Source organism: Portunus trituberculatus, chromosome 43 (genome assembly GCF_017591435.1).
Source record: "Portunus trituberculatus isolate SZX2019 chromosome 43, ASM1759143v1, whole genome shotgun sequence".
Lineage (NCBI taxonomy): Eukaryota > Metazoa > Arthropoda > Malacostraca > Decapoda > Portunidae > Portunus > Portunus trituberculatus.
In genome coordinates, this window is record NC_059297.1 from 6,735,916 (window position 1) to 6,754,170 (window position 18,255).

General features: G+C 42.5%; 1 protein-coding gene across 2 annotated transcripts in view; it reads left to right on the top strand.

Moving 5' to 3' along the window:
* Positions 1 to 18,255, top strand: part of LOC123518061 (rho GTPase-activating protein 100F-like) — a 295,924-nt gene that overhangs the window by 150,654 nt on the left and 127,015 nt on the right. Inside the window, exon 1 of one of the 2 annotated variants that reach the window (XM_045278632.1) lies at positions 12,217 to 12,850. The exons of the other annotated variant lie outside the window; for it this stretch is intronic. Within the exon in view, the coding sequence (XP_045134567.1) occupies positions 12,782 to 12,850 (69 nt within the window). The 5' untranslated portion in view covers positions 12,217 to 12,781. Of the gene's footprint in view, positions 1 to 12,216; positions 12,851 to 18,255 lie in introns of those variants that run through there. 2 annotated transcript variants of the gene reach the window in all.

Sequence of the window (18,255 nt, forward strand, 5' to 3'; positions counted from 1 at the left end):
ACTCCATTACAGACATGAGGTACAATTTTAACCCCTTCAGTACCATGACGCTTTTCCATATTCCTTCTGCTTAGTATCTGATGAATTTATACAGCTTCAGAAACGCATGTGGGGGAGTAAAATAGTGAAGACTGTGGCCATTAATCTTCTGACCTCCATAGACTCTTTCTAATGTCAATAAAAGGGTCTAATCATACACAAAGCTCAAGGTAAAAATAAGTCCCTGCACTGAATGGGTTAAAGAAAACTACAACATGTCTTCGTAACACCCGCTAGGTCGACCATTCCTGGAAAGTTACAAGGGGAAGTAAAAACAGCCAAACGAAACTATTAATTCATCCATCCAATCTTCCACTAACTCTCCCACCCAACTAACGCTTGAATTCAACTTGCTATGAAGTTTCTACCCCTCTTCTCTTTACTTTCCCCGCCAAACTACCTTCCTTCCCATCCGAGACGGCCGGACTCGATTTGCACATCAGCACTTGGCGGCAATAGAGTATTCGCCTCCCATGCCGTCCCTGTGTCATGTAATTGAGTCGCCATGCCGTAGATCGGACTGAACCCAGAGAAATGTTATACTGTGCCAGGCCAGTTTTGTCCCTGCTGGTGAAAATAATAATAGTGGTAATGGTGATAATGGTGCTACTGCTGCTGGTGATAATGATGGGTGATGGTGATAACAGTAGTAGTAGTAGTAGTAGTAGTAGTAGTAGTAGTAGTAGTAGTAGTAGTAGTAGTAGTAGTAGTAGTAATAATAATAATAATAATAATAATAATAATAATAATAATAATAATAATAATAATAATAATAATAATAATAATGATAAAATGGATAGATAGGTGAAGGGACAGTATACAGTGAATAGAAATGTTGATAGATAGATAGATAAACAGGTGGGTAGATAGAAAGATAGACTATTAGATGATAAGTTAAGTAGACAGAGAGATAAATAGACAGATAGACAGACATACAGACAATTAGACACAAGTAATCTCTCTCTCTCTCTCTCTCTCTCTCTCTCTCTCTCTCTCTCTCTCTCTCTCTCTCTCTCTCTCTCCATCCCTGTTTTTAATGACCCGTTCGAGCGAAGCATTTTGAAACCAAGCCAGTTCCCAGTTTCCGAGTTACCCAATTCAATATTCTAACTGCTTTCCAAACATAACCAGAATTAAACCTATTGCTCCCTGCTCATTCGGATCTCTCCCTTACTAATCAACGCTAAATGACTGAGTATTACTGCGGCGCTGAATTCATCCAGTACAGTGCACACTCCCCCGTTACTGATACACAGCCTGAGGAGAACAAACCAGAGTGAGACGCAACGGCGAGGCATGAACTGACTTACCGAGGGAAACATTGTGTGGGTCTTGGCATCATAAGGCATCGGAATGGAACCTTTAGACGTCTCCAGGCCGGTAATACAGTGTGTACGCCTCCGCTTAGATAGATGAGAGTGACGGAAAGGGAAAGGGTATGGAAGGGACGACTCAGGGACGGTAAAAAAAAAAAGTGAAGGGTGAAGGTTAGAAGGTAGAGGAAGTAAGAGGAAAGGAAGGAGTAATGGAAGGGAAGTGAGAGGAAGGAAGTTAAGTAGCTGGGTGTGCTCGCTGGTTGAGTTATGAAGCCACACAGAAGCTTTCTCCCTCTTTCTCCCACCCGCCTCTCTCTCTCTCTCTCTCTCTCTCTCTCTCTCTCTCTCTCTCTCTCTCTCTCTCTCTCTCTCTCTCTCTCTCTCTCTCTCTCTCTCTCTCTCTCTCTCTCTCCTCCAGCCGTGTTTTCATTTCCTCCCTCCTCTCGTCCCAGTCCCACATGCGCCACATCTCACAGTGTTGCTAGAGTCGTCTCGTGAGAGCTGAAGTACTGGCTGAGGTCACACCATCGTTAAAACTCCCTCATTAAAAGCCCCATCATTATGTGACCCCATCGTTAAAACGTCATCGTTAGAAACTTGCTGAAAATAAAAACCGCCTCGTTAAAACCTCGTTGTTCCCACTTCGCGGAAAATGTTCTCTTACCGCCTCCGTCCCTGTTTCCTTGGTTACAAGTTATTAAAACTCAACTCCAGCCGTCGAGAGCTGGATTGATGAACTAAATATTGCTTTCCTCCATTTCGCAATTTCCTCGTTCGTAGCAGGCACGTCAGCTTTTACATGCCTCGCCTCTATTGCAAACTGAATCGCCCAATCGTTTGTAGTTTCCGGTTACAGTTAGGTATTAACTTCTAAAATTAGCTTACTGTATTGGGTAAACGCTTTGAATTACAGAAAAACAGAGCAGGACTATTTTTTTGTATGTGTGTGTGTGTGTGTGTGTGTGTGTGTGTGTGTGTGTGTGTGTGTGTGTGTGTGTGTGTGTGTGTGTCGGTGACGGAGGTAGTGGCAGCCAATGATTCCTTCCCGGTAAATATCCACAGATTCCATGCGTCGTCTGGCTGAGATATAATACGTAAGGCGCAGCTCGTATTAGTATCGATAAAAGCAGGTTCATTGTATACCGTCTCTGCTGCACCACTTTAGCCTCCCAGTGGCCTAATTCTCTCAGAACGAGGCGAGTTCAATCACTGACCTGACACACTTGAGGAAATGCTTAGTTCACGAGAGGCAGAACTCATGTCTGTTACATCACTTCTCTGGCTAGCCACTATTGCTTCCCCCACCCTTACTCCCTCTTAGATCAGCACTGTAAAGAAGCCATGTCCACACGAGAGACGTTTTTACTGAAGGCAGCATGAAAGGAAGAGAAATGCTGACAAAATAGAAGCGAATTGCGGATCTATGATGAAACGTGGCGAGTGGAAAAATACTGGCCATTGTAAAAGGAAATTATGATAGAGTTGAAGCGAGGAAACTGCGAGTAATTTCTTCCCCTGCGATATACAACAATTCACTGACCTGGAGCCACGATACAAAATCTTTATAAGCACGTGCAAAAGAAATGAAAAAAAAAACTACAAAAATGGATTTTTAGAGAGAGAGAGAGAGAGAAATAGAGAGAGAGAGAAACTAAACAACCAACGAGAGAACAAAAGAAAGGAATATGGGAGCAAGCACTAAGAATTTTTAAGGCAAACAGCCAAGAAGTGAAGCAGAATAAAAGAGAGAGTTGTATACTGAGAGAAAACGCTAACGCTCACTGTTTATTAATATCAGAAAACTGGACCATTTTAAGGGGAACTGAAACTCTTTAGGCTACGAGAGAGAGAGAGAGAGAGAGAGAGAGAGAGAGAGAGAGAGAGCCAGCATCAGGGTGTAGTGGTGAGGCTGTAGGTCGGCAGTTAAGTAGGTAGGGCAGTGGGACTGAGAAAGGGCGACCTACCAGACCCACACCGAGTCTTCCCCCAAAGGTTTCCTCAGGTTGTGTTTGGCGCGCTTCCCTTTAGCGGGGCGGGGCGGGGTGAGGTGGGACGGGGCGGGGTCAAACACGGTCATTGGCCTCATAGTGTTCTCTTGGAGTTTTTCTCTTGTAGTTTGTGTGTCATTTGTGTTTGGGTTGTTTGTCTGGTATTCTAACAACTGTTACTACTACTACTACTACTACTACTACTACTACTACTGCTACTACTACTTGTTTGTCTTTCTTTCTTTCTTTCTTTCAGTGTATTTATGTTTATATGTGTGTGTGTGTGTGTGTGTGTGTGTGTGTGTGTGTGTGTATTTCACTGTTTGATCTGCTGCAGTCTCTGACGAGACAATGAGACGTTACCCTACGGAACGAGCTCAGAACTCATTATTTCCGATCTTGGGATAGGTCTGAGACCAGGCACACACCACATACTGGGACAACAAGGTCACAACTCCTCGATTTACATCCCGTACTTACTCACTGCTAGGTGAACAGGGGCTGCACGTGAAAGGAGACACACCCAAATATCTCCACCCGGCCGGGGAATCGAACCCCGGTCCTCTGGCTTGTGAAGCCAGCGCTCTAACCACTGAGCTACCGGGCGTGGAGTGGGGCCATTATACATATATTAGGAAGGAAGGTTCCACTCACACCTTTATTAGACACGGTGGGTAGAGCCGGGAACATTTCCTCTCATCAGCGCACCTCCTTTACCTGACTCTGAGCTTAATTCCCTCAGTTCGCCGCAGTGTTGCATCTCTTGCTATCTTCTCCCGTTATTCCCATGATTACTGCTCTTCTCAACTTGCTAACTGTGTGCCTCACACACACACACACACACACACACACACACACTCTCTCTCTCTCTCTCTCTCTCTCTCTCTCTCTCTCTCTCTCTCTCTGCACTCTGCTCACTGTATTAACAAACAAACACTTACACTTCCCCTTACCCAATCACACACACACACACACACACACACACACACACACACACACACACACACACACACACACACACACACACACACACACACATATGCCCTGCGAGGATAGAGTATGAATAGATCCATGCACTGCCTACCCTACAGTATTGATTTCACTGCACATTTTATTGGTACATTTTTACAGCCCATGCGTTTTCATTTGGCTTGCTTTAAATAGAATCTTTTAAAACCAAGCCCAAGGGTGCAAGGTGCTGGCGGGTGTGTGGCGACCTGACCACACCAAATGCCAAAGCAGAATTGTTTCATATTACTTTTTATTTACTTTTTTGTGTTATTCTTTGATGTAAAAAGTCACATTATATATTGTGACTTTTTATAACTCGTCTCTGTACATTTCAAACAGGACATAGTAGATATAAATGTAAATTTAACCATAATTTTCAAGTACCATACAGCTCTTCCTACCATTGTAATTTCCGTTCCTGCTTACGTTAGATTACCGTAGCTAAAGTGACGTAGCTCAACTGGAAAACGAATAAATGTAAATATAGATAACTGTGAACTTTCAGAAACATACCGCTTTCACACTCACAATGATTTACCTTTCTTGGTTAAGTTAGATTAGGTTAGATAGCTCAACTGGAAAATGGAAATAAGTAAACAGAACGGATAAACATGAACACAATTGACCTTAGATATTTAGAAACATATCGCAGTCACTCCCATTGTGATTTACGTTTCCTGGGAATCTCAAATCCTCCAGTGCGCCTTTCTCCGCTACACAAAATAACAAATGATAGATCACCAGCGGATCAGAGGAATTAACACGGTGGGGAAAGCTGTATACAGTGGAAGTAAACCCAGCGTGTTAATTGATAACTGACCATTATTGCCTAGCGAACGATGACCTGAAGCTGTGAGGTGTTCCTGCTAATACAGTCAGTTTACAAATGGATAGATATTCGTGTGTTCGTGATGGGTATAGTAAGAGGTAGGAGTAGTGACACATGACTGAAAGATAAGCTGGAAGAGTAGAGCAGTGTGTTGTGATTCTTTGATATTACTGAGTTGAATTATATGTTAAGCAAGGAGGTTCAGAGGTGGTGTGTGTGTGTGTGTGTGTGTGTGTGTGTGTGTGTGTGTGTGTGTGTGTGTGTGTGTGTGTGTGTGTGTGTGTCATGTTACATTTTTGCATACGAAATGTAATTAAAGTAATCACGTCGAAACTTTTACCAAGTGATTGAAAAATACGAATAAAAAGATAAATAAAGGTACATCTGAGTAGGAATATCTCTCTCTCTCTCTCTCTCTCTCTCTCTCTCTCTCTCTCTCTCTCTCTCTCTCTCTCTCTCTCTCTCTCTCTCTCTCTCTCTCTCTCTCTCTCTCTCTCTCTCTCTCTCTCTCTCTCTCTCTCTCTCTCTCTCGATATACAAACCAGTCGTGAGGGATCAAGTTTCGTCCCAGGAATGATAGGAAATGTAGCTGGCATTTGTCACAAGCGTGGTGAGGCGAGGCCAGGGCAGACGTGGTTTTCTGGTAAGCGTCTAAGACTGGGAAGGCTGAAGGTAGTGTGACCGCCCGCCTGTCTCACGTGAGCCGCGAAGCCCCTCAACACAGGCAGGTGACCTCAGTGGAGTTAGCTTTGGCCAGATGCAGATAGCCTCCTCACCTTCACCTTCGCGTTGGTAGAGAGAGAGAGAGAGAGAGAGACTTATGTATAGCTTAAGGTAGGGAACTGTACTGTTATAAAAGGATTTGGGCAAGAAAGGAGAGAGGAGACCGTTTTTTCCCTCCTTTTAGTAGGAAAAACTAAGAAAAAGAGATCAGAAATGGAAAACTGTCATGCTGGTGTGTAAGGAAGCAAGGAAGTGGAAGAAGAGGGATAGAATGACGCTGTATACAAGAGAAATGAGGAAATAAGAGGCGAGAACATGCTGTCGTATAAAAATATGTGACAGAAGAAGCGCAGGAGAAGGTGTGACGAAAAAAATAAAGAGAAACCTTTAAGAATCGAAGCAGAGTGTAAATGTATTAATCTCTGTGCAGTTCTTGGTCTCTGCTCCCCAAGCAAGCTACACTGGAAATTTGCCTTTTGTTACTTGCTGTCGTCCTTTACTACAGTGATATATGCACAAGCTGGGCCGTCGTGGTACAGTGGAACCATGCGTGCTTTGGGATCCTAGAGGTCTCCAAGCGCACGGGTTCGAATCCTGTCCACGGTCTGAGTGTAGGTTGGGCTTCCTCACTCAGGACAACGGTTTCCTAGCGGGTGGGCTTTAAGATAGGAGGTACCCTAAAAAGTATCCCCTTTAGCCCATAAATTCCCGTGAAAAGCCCACATGGTATAAAAAAAAAAAAAAGCTGGGAATCCTTTCAGCACCACATCATAGATTAGGCAATGTTAGTATGTAAAGAATGGTGATTTTGTTAATCCGAGAATTAGAAAATAATCTTCGTTTAACCCCTTTAGTACCATGACGCGTTTCCATATTTATTCTGCTAACTATTTGGTGATTTTTACAGCTTCAGAAACTCATGTGGGAGGTTGTAATAATGAAGACTGTGGCCATTACTCTTCTAACCTCATAGATCCTTCCTAATGTAAATTAAATTATGTAATCGTACACAAATCTCAAGGTAAAAATATGTCCCAGTACTGAAGGGGTTAATCTATACCATTTACTCTCATTTCTAACATTAGATAGTTAGTTATGAAGTTCGGGAAATTTCTGCAGTATTATGAAGAAGGTAATGTAGTTTTATATTTCTGGTTTCATTTTTGCCAGACATTTAGTTTTTTTTGGAAATGGATAAAAATTAGTTGAATGTGAAGATCGGTTTCCCTTTTTCAGACTCTTCTTTAGTTTTGATAACGTTCTGGACACTGCTGGTGTGGAGCCTCAGAGTATACGAATCCCCATTGACCTTTTGTTTAAAATGCTAAAATTAGGAAGCGTTGCATCATATCCTTATCGTCAATAGTGCCACTGCCAGATACCGTTATTATTTTTTTTTTAATCTTTTTTTCGCTTCCACTCGCCTGATTATCTTCCTATGGCAGAACGAATTTTTCCTCAAATGAAACCCATGCTGAACGTAACGAAGCGACGGAGGTGCAGGTGACAGTAAGGAATGGAGGAGAAGAAATAGGAATGGAAAATGATCACCTAAAATATTGTATTGTCGCAGAATCTATTACCTCCCACCTGATTCACTCCTTTTACAAGACGAAGCGGTGAAGAAGTCGATAATACAGAGAACAGAATGGCGAGGGGAAGAGGAAGGGAAAGACAGGAGGGTGACAGTACTAAAATACCTAGTTTAGCTTGGTATGACGAAAGAAGGAAAGATAGAGAAAAGAAAAGACTAAAAGGATGAAGAAGTAGAGAAGATAAGTGCTAAGATACTGTGGTCTTTCAATATGAAGCAGCAAAGAGAGAGAGAGAGAGAGAGAGAGAGAGAGAGAGAGAGAGAGAGAGAGAGAGAGAGAGAGAGAGAGAGAGAGAGAGAGAGAGAGAGAGAGAGAGAGAGAGAGAGAGAAACAGGGAAGGGGAAATAGGAGAGAAAGGCGAACGTACTAAATCATAAACGAATCAAATTAATCTATAGGTTCACAAAGAAACATAAAGGAAGAACAAGTAATAGTAAACCTCTTGGCTACGAAATTCCTGTGTGTGACTGAATACATATTTCAACTTTTCATCTACTTTTTGGTGTGAAGGAGCTGACAGGAAGAATGAGAGTGTAAATGATGCATGTATTTTTTTTCTTTTTATGTGTTAGAAGGGAAAGACGGCCAAGGGCAACGAACCTAACCAAACCTAACCTAACCTAACCTAACCTCACTGAATGCATAGTGTTTTGTCTGGAATTGCTGGCCTGGTATATTGATAAATTGAAAGATCGATGGATAGATAGATAGATAGACAGATTAATTCATTATTGTTACATGTCACGAAGATTGGCCAAGGGAAAAATATAAGGAAAACCGACAATACTGACTGACAAACAATACAAAAGGCTCCTCCACACATCCCTATTCATCCTCATCTCTTCCCTAACGTATTACCCAAAATCATAACGAATTGAAAGGCTCCTCTTTACTTGCTCCAGTCTCAAAGCTTAATCTTCCTCCTTGTCTCCCCATTTGCTTCCCTCCACGCGCACCATCATCCCCCTCGAGGCACCTGTACGGGCTCCGGCACCAAATCGCCTTTTATGATTAATTTGCCCCTGCTGGGTTTCTATCTTAACGTCTACTGCCTTTCTGCGCGTGTAGGGGTCAGAGGATGAACTTGTATATGTGTGTGTCTGTTGGTGGGTTTCTGAACGTGCTTTTAGCTACGGTATGTTTATGAGATGTGTGTATGGTAGGTGTCTTGGGTGTGGATTGGTTTATGAGTTCGCCATGAGGGAGTTGGAACAGTGAGCGTGTGTGAGTGTGGGTGTGGTGGATGTTTGAGTAATGAATAGAGGGTTAAGGGACAATGAATGTGTAATGGTGAGGGTACATTTGTGGGTCGGTGTATTGTGGTAATAGGGATGATGTTGAACGTGTAGAGAGTGGGTGTTGATGTGCATTAGTGGGAGTCTTTAGAAAATAAATGTTTTCGGAAGTGTGTGTGTGTGTGTGTGTGTGTGTGTGTGTGTGTGTGTGTAATTCACCTCAGTCGCCTGCTTCCCCATTACGGAGCGAGCTCAGAGCTCATAGACCGATCTTCGGGTAGGACTGAGACCACAACACACTCCACACACCGGGAAAGCGAGGCCACAACCCCTCGAGTTACATCCCTTACCTATTTACTGCTAGGTGAACAGGGGCCACACATTAAGAGGCTTGCCCATTTGCCTCACCGCTTACCGGGACTCGAACCCGGCCCTCTCGATAGTGAATCGAGCGTGCTAACCACTACACTACGCGGTGTGTGTGTGTGTGTGTGTGTGTGTGTGTGTGTGTGTGTGTGTGTGTGTGACTCATAATAGATGATGGACGCGGAATAGGTGTGTGTGGTGATGCGAGGCGAGGGTGGTAGGTGTACATAACTCGCATTTACTAGGGTGAGGGAAGAGTGCGAGGGGAAGGAAAGACCACGAGAAAAAGTGTCATGCATTGGGTTGAAGATGTACATGCCGTTAGGGTGAGAAGCAGAGAGAGAGAGAGAGAGAGAGAGAGAGAGATGTGATGTTGGTTGATACGAGAGGTCAAGGTTGAATTCCTCGTTAAAGATATTATTGTTATTGTGTTTCCGTCATAGTTGTCACAATTGTTCTCGTCTTCGCCTCCACAAATGGTAGCCGTATCAATGTTAAGAGTCATGGATAGATTGATAAAGTTGCTGGTGTCGTTGCTACCATTGAGAGAGAGAGAGAGAGAGAGAGAGAGAGAGAGAGAGAGAGACATTAGGAATTGCCGAGTGAGGTGAAAATATTGAATTAAAATAGTTTTGTTGTCCTTATCGTCATCGTAGTCGTTTTGGATGATTTCACAGTAGTAGTAGTAGTAGTAGTAGTAGTAGTAGTAGTAGTAGTAGTAGTAGCAGGAGGAGGAGGAGAAACAGTAGCAGCAACATTCGTCTTCGTTCTCATTTATGGGAAGAGAAAACGAAGGAAGGAAAAAAATAACGCACAAAAGGAAGGGAAAAAGAAAAAGAAAAAAAATCGAAGGCAGCAATCGAACGAAAAATTATTAAGTTCCATAGTTAAAACCATCTACTCACCATTGCCGCCTTTTTCACCACTACCATCCTCCAATATCTACAAAAAAAAAAAAAGAAGAAACAAAGAACACCTCTCCTTCCTAAACTAACCCTGATTCCCATCAATCACCCGACAAGCCTTGTACAGTATATATTTCACGTCAGTCAGCGCACATCCCACACACCTGTCCCTCTCGTGCTGGCGGCTGACACGTGGGTAGCGGGGAGAGGCAGGTGACGGGGACCAGGATGCGGCAGTGGGCGGGAGTCGTGTGTCCTGGTGAAGTGTCTGCGAACTTTATTCTTCAAAGCATCTGCAGTGCACCTCTAATACTTTCAAAAGACTGGAGTTGAATTGGTGCACGAGATTCCATGGATATTTTCTTCATGGTATCTACATTTTTTCTAACAGAAGGGCCATTGGGAATCCAGCTTATCACCTCCGTGGACTTGCAAAATAGTCATAGAGAGAGACAAAAACGTTTCCGAATCCTGGTCTGTGTGTCTCTGGCTCACATAGGGACCAGGGACAAGGGACAAGTGGCCGAGGCGTGCAGCTTGGTGGTGATGTTGATTATATGAGCGGCTGGTGAGGTGGTGGTGTTGTTGGTGGTGGTGGTGGTGGTGCTGCTGCTGGTGGTTATATTGAAAGTGATTTTTATATCATGAGCGTGATGAAGGTGGTGGTGGTGATAGTGCTAATAATGATGTAAAAAGTGACGTGAAAGTGGTAATTATTTTATTGGTGATTATGATTATGATGATGGTGATATGTGTTAGTGGTAATGATGATGATGATGATGATGATGATTATGATGGCAGTATTGATCTTGATGAGGTAAATCAAAATTATAGTGATAAGATTATAATGATGCTGGTGGTGGTGGTGGTGGTGGTGGTGGTGGTGGTGGTGGTGGTGGTGATGATGATGATAATTAGTGTAATGGCTTAAATGAAAATAAATAGTTCATGATTAGACAAAACTACTACCACCACTACTAACACCATCACCACCACCACCACCACCAACACTACGACCACCACTACTACTACTACTACTACTACCACTGCCACTGCCACTACTGCTGCTGCTACCACTACTACTACTACTACTACCACTACTACTACCACCACCACTACTGCTACCACCACTACCACCACCACTGCTACTACTACCACCACCACCACCACCACCACCACTGCTACTACTACTACTACTGCACTACTACTACCACTGCCACCACCACCACTGCTGCTACTACTACTACCACCACCACCACCACTACCACCACTACTACTACTACTAATACTAATAATAATACTAATACTACTATTACTACTACTACTGCTACCACTACTACTACTACTATTACTACTACTAACAATAATGATAAGAAGGTGGAAAAGAAGAAGAAAGAGAGAACAAAACTAATAAAAACAACACCAATAACAATAAATAATGAGTGAGGTGCTCAAGTGGCTCCATGGTTGGCAGTGACTGTGGCTGTAGAAAAGTGCAGGTGCTGTGTCTGTGTTGGTAATGGTGGTGGTGGTAGTGGTGGCTATATCGGTGAAGGTGGAGTTAGAGTTAGTTAGCTCTGTTGCCGCCCCTCGTGCCGCGTGCCGCTCCACCACAGGCTAACTAAGGCTGCACAGACCCAACACTTAAATCAATAAGCTGAACACGCAACTCAGTGAGGAGGGAAACTTGTCTGACGTTCCCTCAACCTTATTTCCTGGGAAGTAAAAATAAATTATATAAAAAGAAAGACGGTTCGATATAGACTGATCCTCTGGACAAGCAAGGCAAGGCAAGGCAAGGCAAGGCAAGAAAGCAAAGAAATGGAAAGTCTTGAGGGGAAAGAAAAAAAGTGAAGGAAGAAAAAGGACATATTCTTTTTTCCTTTTTTTTTTATTCTTGCTTAACATCGCTCATCTATTAGTCACGTTGGAGGAGGGGGGAGGAAGATGAGGGGGAAGGAGAAGGAGTAAGTGGAATGGGAAGGGAAAGAGGAAGAGGTGGAAGGAGGAGTGGGGGAGACATCAGTGTGAAAAGCAAGAGTTGGTGTCAAGAAACGAATTTTCGTTCTTACTTATTTTCACTACGAGGAAGTTTATGGTTCTGAAATTAGTGATAAGTTTGTTTTAGCACCGATTAGAGAGAGAGAGAGAGAGAGAGAGAGAGAGAGAGAGAGAGAGAAAAATCAGTGATATAAGCTTGACTGGGGGCGGGAAGAGACGGGACGTGGCGGAGGTTAAAGACAGACGTAACCAGTAACAACGCCACCGCACCAGGCTGTCATTAACTAAGAAAGAGGCGGAAAACCCAGAGCAGTGAAGCAAGGAGACGAGAGAGCTGGCGAGCAGGCGAGCAGGTCCCAACCCTCTGTTACCCTGCAGACGAGACACAGGTGACTGGTTAACTGATCCCCACCGACAGAAGCCCCGGAATGACAAAAGGCAACCTGGGAACCCCAAACTGCACGCCCTAACGTCGCTACTACCGCTGCTTCTACACGAACAGTAATGACGATGGAAATAATGCTTCTCCCAGGCACTGTTGAGGCTCGGCACGTTATGGCTGGACTGTGCGCCGTGGGTTGAAAGAGGTGCTGGTGTTACTTGAGTGTTAGTGAAGGTGTGTTGTGTTTGGACAGCGTGAATTGAAAGAAGAGGGAAGGTTAGTGGTAGTGGTCATCACTGTCACTTCCTGTCTGCCTCCTCCTTCTCCACCTCTTTCTCCTCTTCCTCCGTCGTGTTTTCCTAAGGGTGCTGTAAGGAAGAGGAAAGAAAGGATGGTGCTGTGGACGAGAGTAAGCACCACGGATCCCCCGCCAGCCTACACCACTACGACCCTTCTACAGGTGTGTGTGTGTGTGTGTGTGTGTGTGTGTGTGTGTGTGTGTGTGTGTGTGTGTGTGTGTGTGTGTGTGTACAGTTCATCATCACCTTTACACTATTTATTTTTCCTTTTTCTTTACTCAGCAACGTTTACGAATTTTGTGTTAGTTTAAGGTAGTCTCTCTCTCTCTCTCTCTCTCTCTCTCTCTCTCTCTCTCTCTCTCTCTCTCTCTCTCTCTCTCTCTCTCTCTCTCTCTCTCTCTCTCTCTCTCTCTCTCTCTCTCTCTCTCTCTCTCTCTCTCTCTCTCTCTCTCAGCACTATTCGTACACAAGGCTCTTAATTCATATTGAACAGACTGTGGTTTTCAGTACATGCCCCACAACATCCTAACTAGACAAGCTAATCACCTCATGTTACCATTATGTCGACCCTCTCATGCCCAGCATAGTGTTCTTACCGAGGCACCAAGATCTGGAACCAACTCCTGACACCTTCAAAACTAGACCTGTAAACTCATTTAAATTGCAATTAAAAGAAAAATTAAGAAATAATCTAATTTTTCACTATCAGCAACAGAATTGTAAATGTATTGTTTTTCATGTTCTTGTTGTTGTCCATTATTTTTAGCATTATTTCTTAACAGTTCTGAATTGCGTATTACAAATAAATAATTTTCAATGTAATTATATTAACATTGTTTACTCCTGTTTGTTTGTTTTGTTTTTTTTGTTTTTTCTGTCCTTTCAACATGCTTGTTTTTGGTTACCTAGTTTTATAATTGTTACCATTGATATATAAATACTGTGATTAATACTCCTAATGCAAATTTTATTTATAATTATCGTTATTACTTATTACTGTTATTATGATTATTATTATTACAGTAATATATTAATATTATCATTATTATTATTACTACTACTATTTCCATTTTTATTATTATTACTATTACTACTATTATCATTTATTATTATTATTATTATTATTATTATTATTATTATTATTATTATTATTTTTTTTTTGTTATTGATATTTTGTTACTATCTTATTAATATTTATTGTTGTTTTGTTAATATTTACCTTTATTATTATTATTATTATTATTATTATTATTATTATTATTATTATTATTATTATTATTATTATTATTATTATTACCTTATTGATATTTTGTTATTGTATTTTATTATCATCATCATTGCTATCATTGTTGTTGTTATTGTCTTCTCTCAATTTATAAATTACGTGTTAAGTGTTACTATATAGAATACACTTGTTGTAGGGATTTCTCTGTTTTTCCTTTTTTTAATTAAGAAATCAATATCTAGTAACATATCAAGTTAAAGGCTACGTCTGCTTTATATCTTATTTCTTATATTGAAACAATGTCCATAAAAGAGCCACGGCTCAATGGACAGAGGCTTTATCAACTTGTGTATGTTACATTATGTGTAATACAAATGTCCAATAAAGATATCAACATCAATCAATCAATCAATCTCTCTCTCTCTCTCTCTCTCTCTCTCTCTCTCTCTCTCTCTCTCTCTCTCTCTCTCTCTCTCTCTCTCTCTCTCGAAAAATTTGTTGGACAGAGAGAGAGAGAGAGAGAGAGAGAGAGAGAGAGAGAGAGAGAGAGAGAGAGAGAGAGAGAAAGAGAGAGGGGTGAGGGGGGAAGAATGTAAAATGAGACTGAGAGACACGCAAGTGGCAGGGAATGAAGGGAGAGAAGAGGAAGAGGAAAGGGAAGAATATGAGAGGATCAGAGAGGAGAGAGGAAGAAGAACGAAGAGAATAAGAAATGGGAGAGAACGGGAAGAAAGAAGAATTAGGAGAAGAGGAGAGAAGAGAAGAGGAAAGGAGAGGAAAAAAGATAGATTAAGAAAGAATGAGAGGATTACAAAGAGAGAGAGAGAGAGAGAGAGAGAGAGAGAGAGAGAGAGAGAGAGAGAGAGAGAGAGAGAGAGAGAGAGAATAATACTGGAAGAGAGGAAAGAAAAATTCGCTTGAGTTACGCATTTGATGAATTTCCTGGTATGCGAAATATGCATCAAATCTCTCTCTCTCTCTCTCTCTCTCTCTCTCTCTCTCTCTCTCTCTCTCTCTCTCTCTCTCATGGGCGTGCGGGCGTGCGTGTGGGCGTGCGGGATGGATGAAGAAGAGACACGTGTTGGTCGGACAGGTGGAGTATTGATCTGGTCGTCCCCTTCAGCCCTACACCAGCCACTCCCTCCCTCCCTCCCTACCACCACCACCACCACCACCACCACCACCACCACCACCACCACCACCTCCACCACCACCCATACCCTTCACTAGCACTCACTCACTCCTGATAAAGCCCTCCCTTCCTCTCCTTTAACCCCCCTCCTCCTCCTCTTCCTAATCCTCCGCTTCTTCCTCCTCCTCTTTCTTCTTATTCCTTCTCTCTCTCTCTCTCTCTCTCTCTCTCTCTCTCTCTCTCTCTCTCTCTCTCTCTCTCTCTCTCTCTTCTCGTCCTCCATGTTCTTTTCTTTCCTTCCTTTTTACTTTTTTTCTATTTTTTTTTTTTTTTTATTTTTGTGGTCTTGTTTTTTCTTTCTTCTTCTCCTCCTCTTACTTTTTTTTTCTATTTTATTTTATTTTTTTCTATTCTTTCTCCCTTTTTATTTTTTTCAGTTTTCTCTTCGTCGTTCTTTTCTTCCTCTTTTTCCTCCTCCTCCTCCTCCTCCTCCTCCTCCTCCTCCTCCTCCTCCTCCTCTTCCTGTTCTTCTTTCTTTCTTCTTTTCTTCTTCTTTGTCTTCTTCTACATCTCTCCTTTTTCATCTTATTTTTCATGATTCTTCTTCTTCTTCTTCTTCTTCTTCTTCTTCTTCTTCTTCTTCTTCTTCTTCTCTATTATTATTATCATCATCATCATCATCATCATCATCATCATTATCGCTATCACTATTATCATTATTGCTATTTTCTCCTCCTCCTCCTCCTCCTTCCCCTCCTTCTCCTCCTCCTCCTTCTCCTCTTCCTCCTCCTCAACCTCCAATTCCTTCTCTTCTTCCTCCTTCACCACCACCACCACCACCACAATCATCATCATCATCATCATTTACTACGTCATGGTCCTCTCCCCAGTGGTCGTAGCTCCCTGGCGGCCGCTTGGGGGAGTGTGGAGGGAAGGGTGAAGAGGAGGGTGTTGTTGGGGGGAAGGGGTAGGAAGGGGTCGTTCTGAGGATAGGCTCGTTTTCCCTCTAGACGACAAAACGTCAATAATGTTCCCTGTATGTGTATTGACCGAGCTGTCTCTTGTTGATTCTCTCTCTCTCTCTCTCTCTCTCTCTCTCTCTCTCTCTCTCTCTCTCTTCCTTTTATGCGTCTCTTTTTAATGATTTTCTTCATAATTTCAACTTTCAATTCTCTCTTTCCCTCTTCTTTTTTCTCTTCTCTTTCCTTCCTCTTCCATTTTCTTTCCCTTTTCTTCTATTGAGTTGCCTTCCCATCATCTCATTCCTTATCTTTCTTTCCCTTCCATTTCCTTTCCTTATCTTCTCTTTCTCTCCCTCCCCTCCTCTCGCCCTCCTCAGCCGTTCCCTCCGCCTTTCATCCCCTCCCTTCCTTTACTCTCCCTTATCTCTCTCTCCATCCCATCCCTTCCCCTTCACCCCTCGTTCTCTCCCCTACACTTGTCTCTCGTCCCTTCTCATCAAGCAACCCGACACTTCCTTTAGCTTCTCCCATTCTCTACTCTCTGTTTTATATCCCTCGTGGCCTCTCTCCCCCTCCTCTTCTTCCTTCTCCTTTTCTTCCGGTTATTCTCTCCCAAGGACCGCCCGTTGTCTCTTCCTCTCAACACCACGGCGCTCCAAGATAGCCGAGTGTCCTTACTCCAGTTCCAAGCCCCGCCAAGGATGTCCCGTCACTTGCGATCATTTCAGGACAGCAGGACAGCAGCGCTCTCACTACACTACTGAGAGATGCATTACTAGTACTACTGCTACTGCTACTGCTACTACTGCTACTGTTACTACTACTACAACTATTACTACTACTACTACTACTACTACTACTACTACTACTACTACTACTACTACTACTACTACTTTTCATGAATGTGAGAAAATGGTCGGTAATTTACCATAAAAGTTAAACTGAGGTAAAAGTTTCTAAATTGGATTCCGAATTACTTCCTTAACTACTATTGTCCTAGCTACTACTACTACTACTACTACTACTACTACTACTACTACTACTACTACTACTACTACTACGCACTGAGCTTCATTCATGCACCAAAAACTAACGTCATCACATTTAGAATTAGTGATAGTACGTACAGTAACAGGGTGCAGAGAAAAGAATTTGATTTATTATTATTTGAAAGAGAGGAGATTGGAAAGGTGTGTGTGTGTGTGTGTGTGTGTGTGTGTGTGTGTGTGTGTGTGTGTGTGTGTGTGTGTGTGTGTGTGTGTGTGTGTGTGTGTGTGTGTGTGTGTGTGTAGCATTGTTTTGAATTGTAAACACAGGTACAGAGTTTACTTAATGACGTGGCTTTACACCTGCGTCCATTAGCATCGAGGGCTTCATGAAGAATCAGGTAGCGATGAGTCTCACCAATCACGGCATTACTAACGGCACAGCCACCATACCTGCAGCCCACACCGGCACCGCTACTAACATCACTACCCCAACACCTGCAACACATACCAACACTGCACTCGCTAACACTGTGGTAACCGACTCACCATCTCTATCAACACCATTGATTGGAGCTGCACCATAGACCAGACCATAAGCAGACTCACCTGGCTAAACAAACCTAACCATGACTTAAATGTACATAACAGATGAGAAATAGTCTTTGTTGATGGAGACTGAAGCTTCTAAATTTACATTCTTTAGAGAGCCGTAGATTAAGAGGGAGGTTTAAAGAGCCATTTATAAAGGATATAATGAAGGTGACATAGATAAAATCCTTAGGGGCTTTACTCTGGGTAGGACGAGAGATAATGTATTCAAGCTTGATTAAAGTTAGACCTAGAAAAGAGATAAGAAAAAATCGGTTCTCGAATCAATAGAGAACTGGAACACATTTTTGCCTTGAGATTTGTGTACAATTAGATGGTTTCATTTACATTAGGAAGCGTCTATGTAGGTCAGAAGATTCATGGCCAGAGTCTTCACCATTTTAATCTGAAGCTGTGTAAAATCACCAAATAGTAAGCAGAATGAATATGAAAACGCGTCATGGTAGTGAAGAGATTAAAGAAGATTACACTGAGACTTATGGAAAGAGTCGATAAATGGAAATAGGTAGATGTGATTTATACAGAGATCGTCACTTGTATATAATCCCACAGTCTTCTTACAGTTTCTCTCACTATGTTCGTATACTAACTGAACCTTACCTAACCTAATTGTACCACACGCAAAGGAAAACCTTCCCCAGACACACCC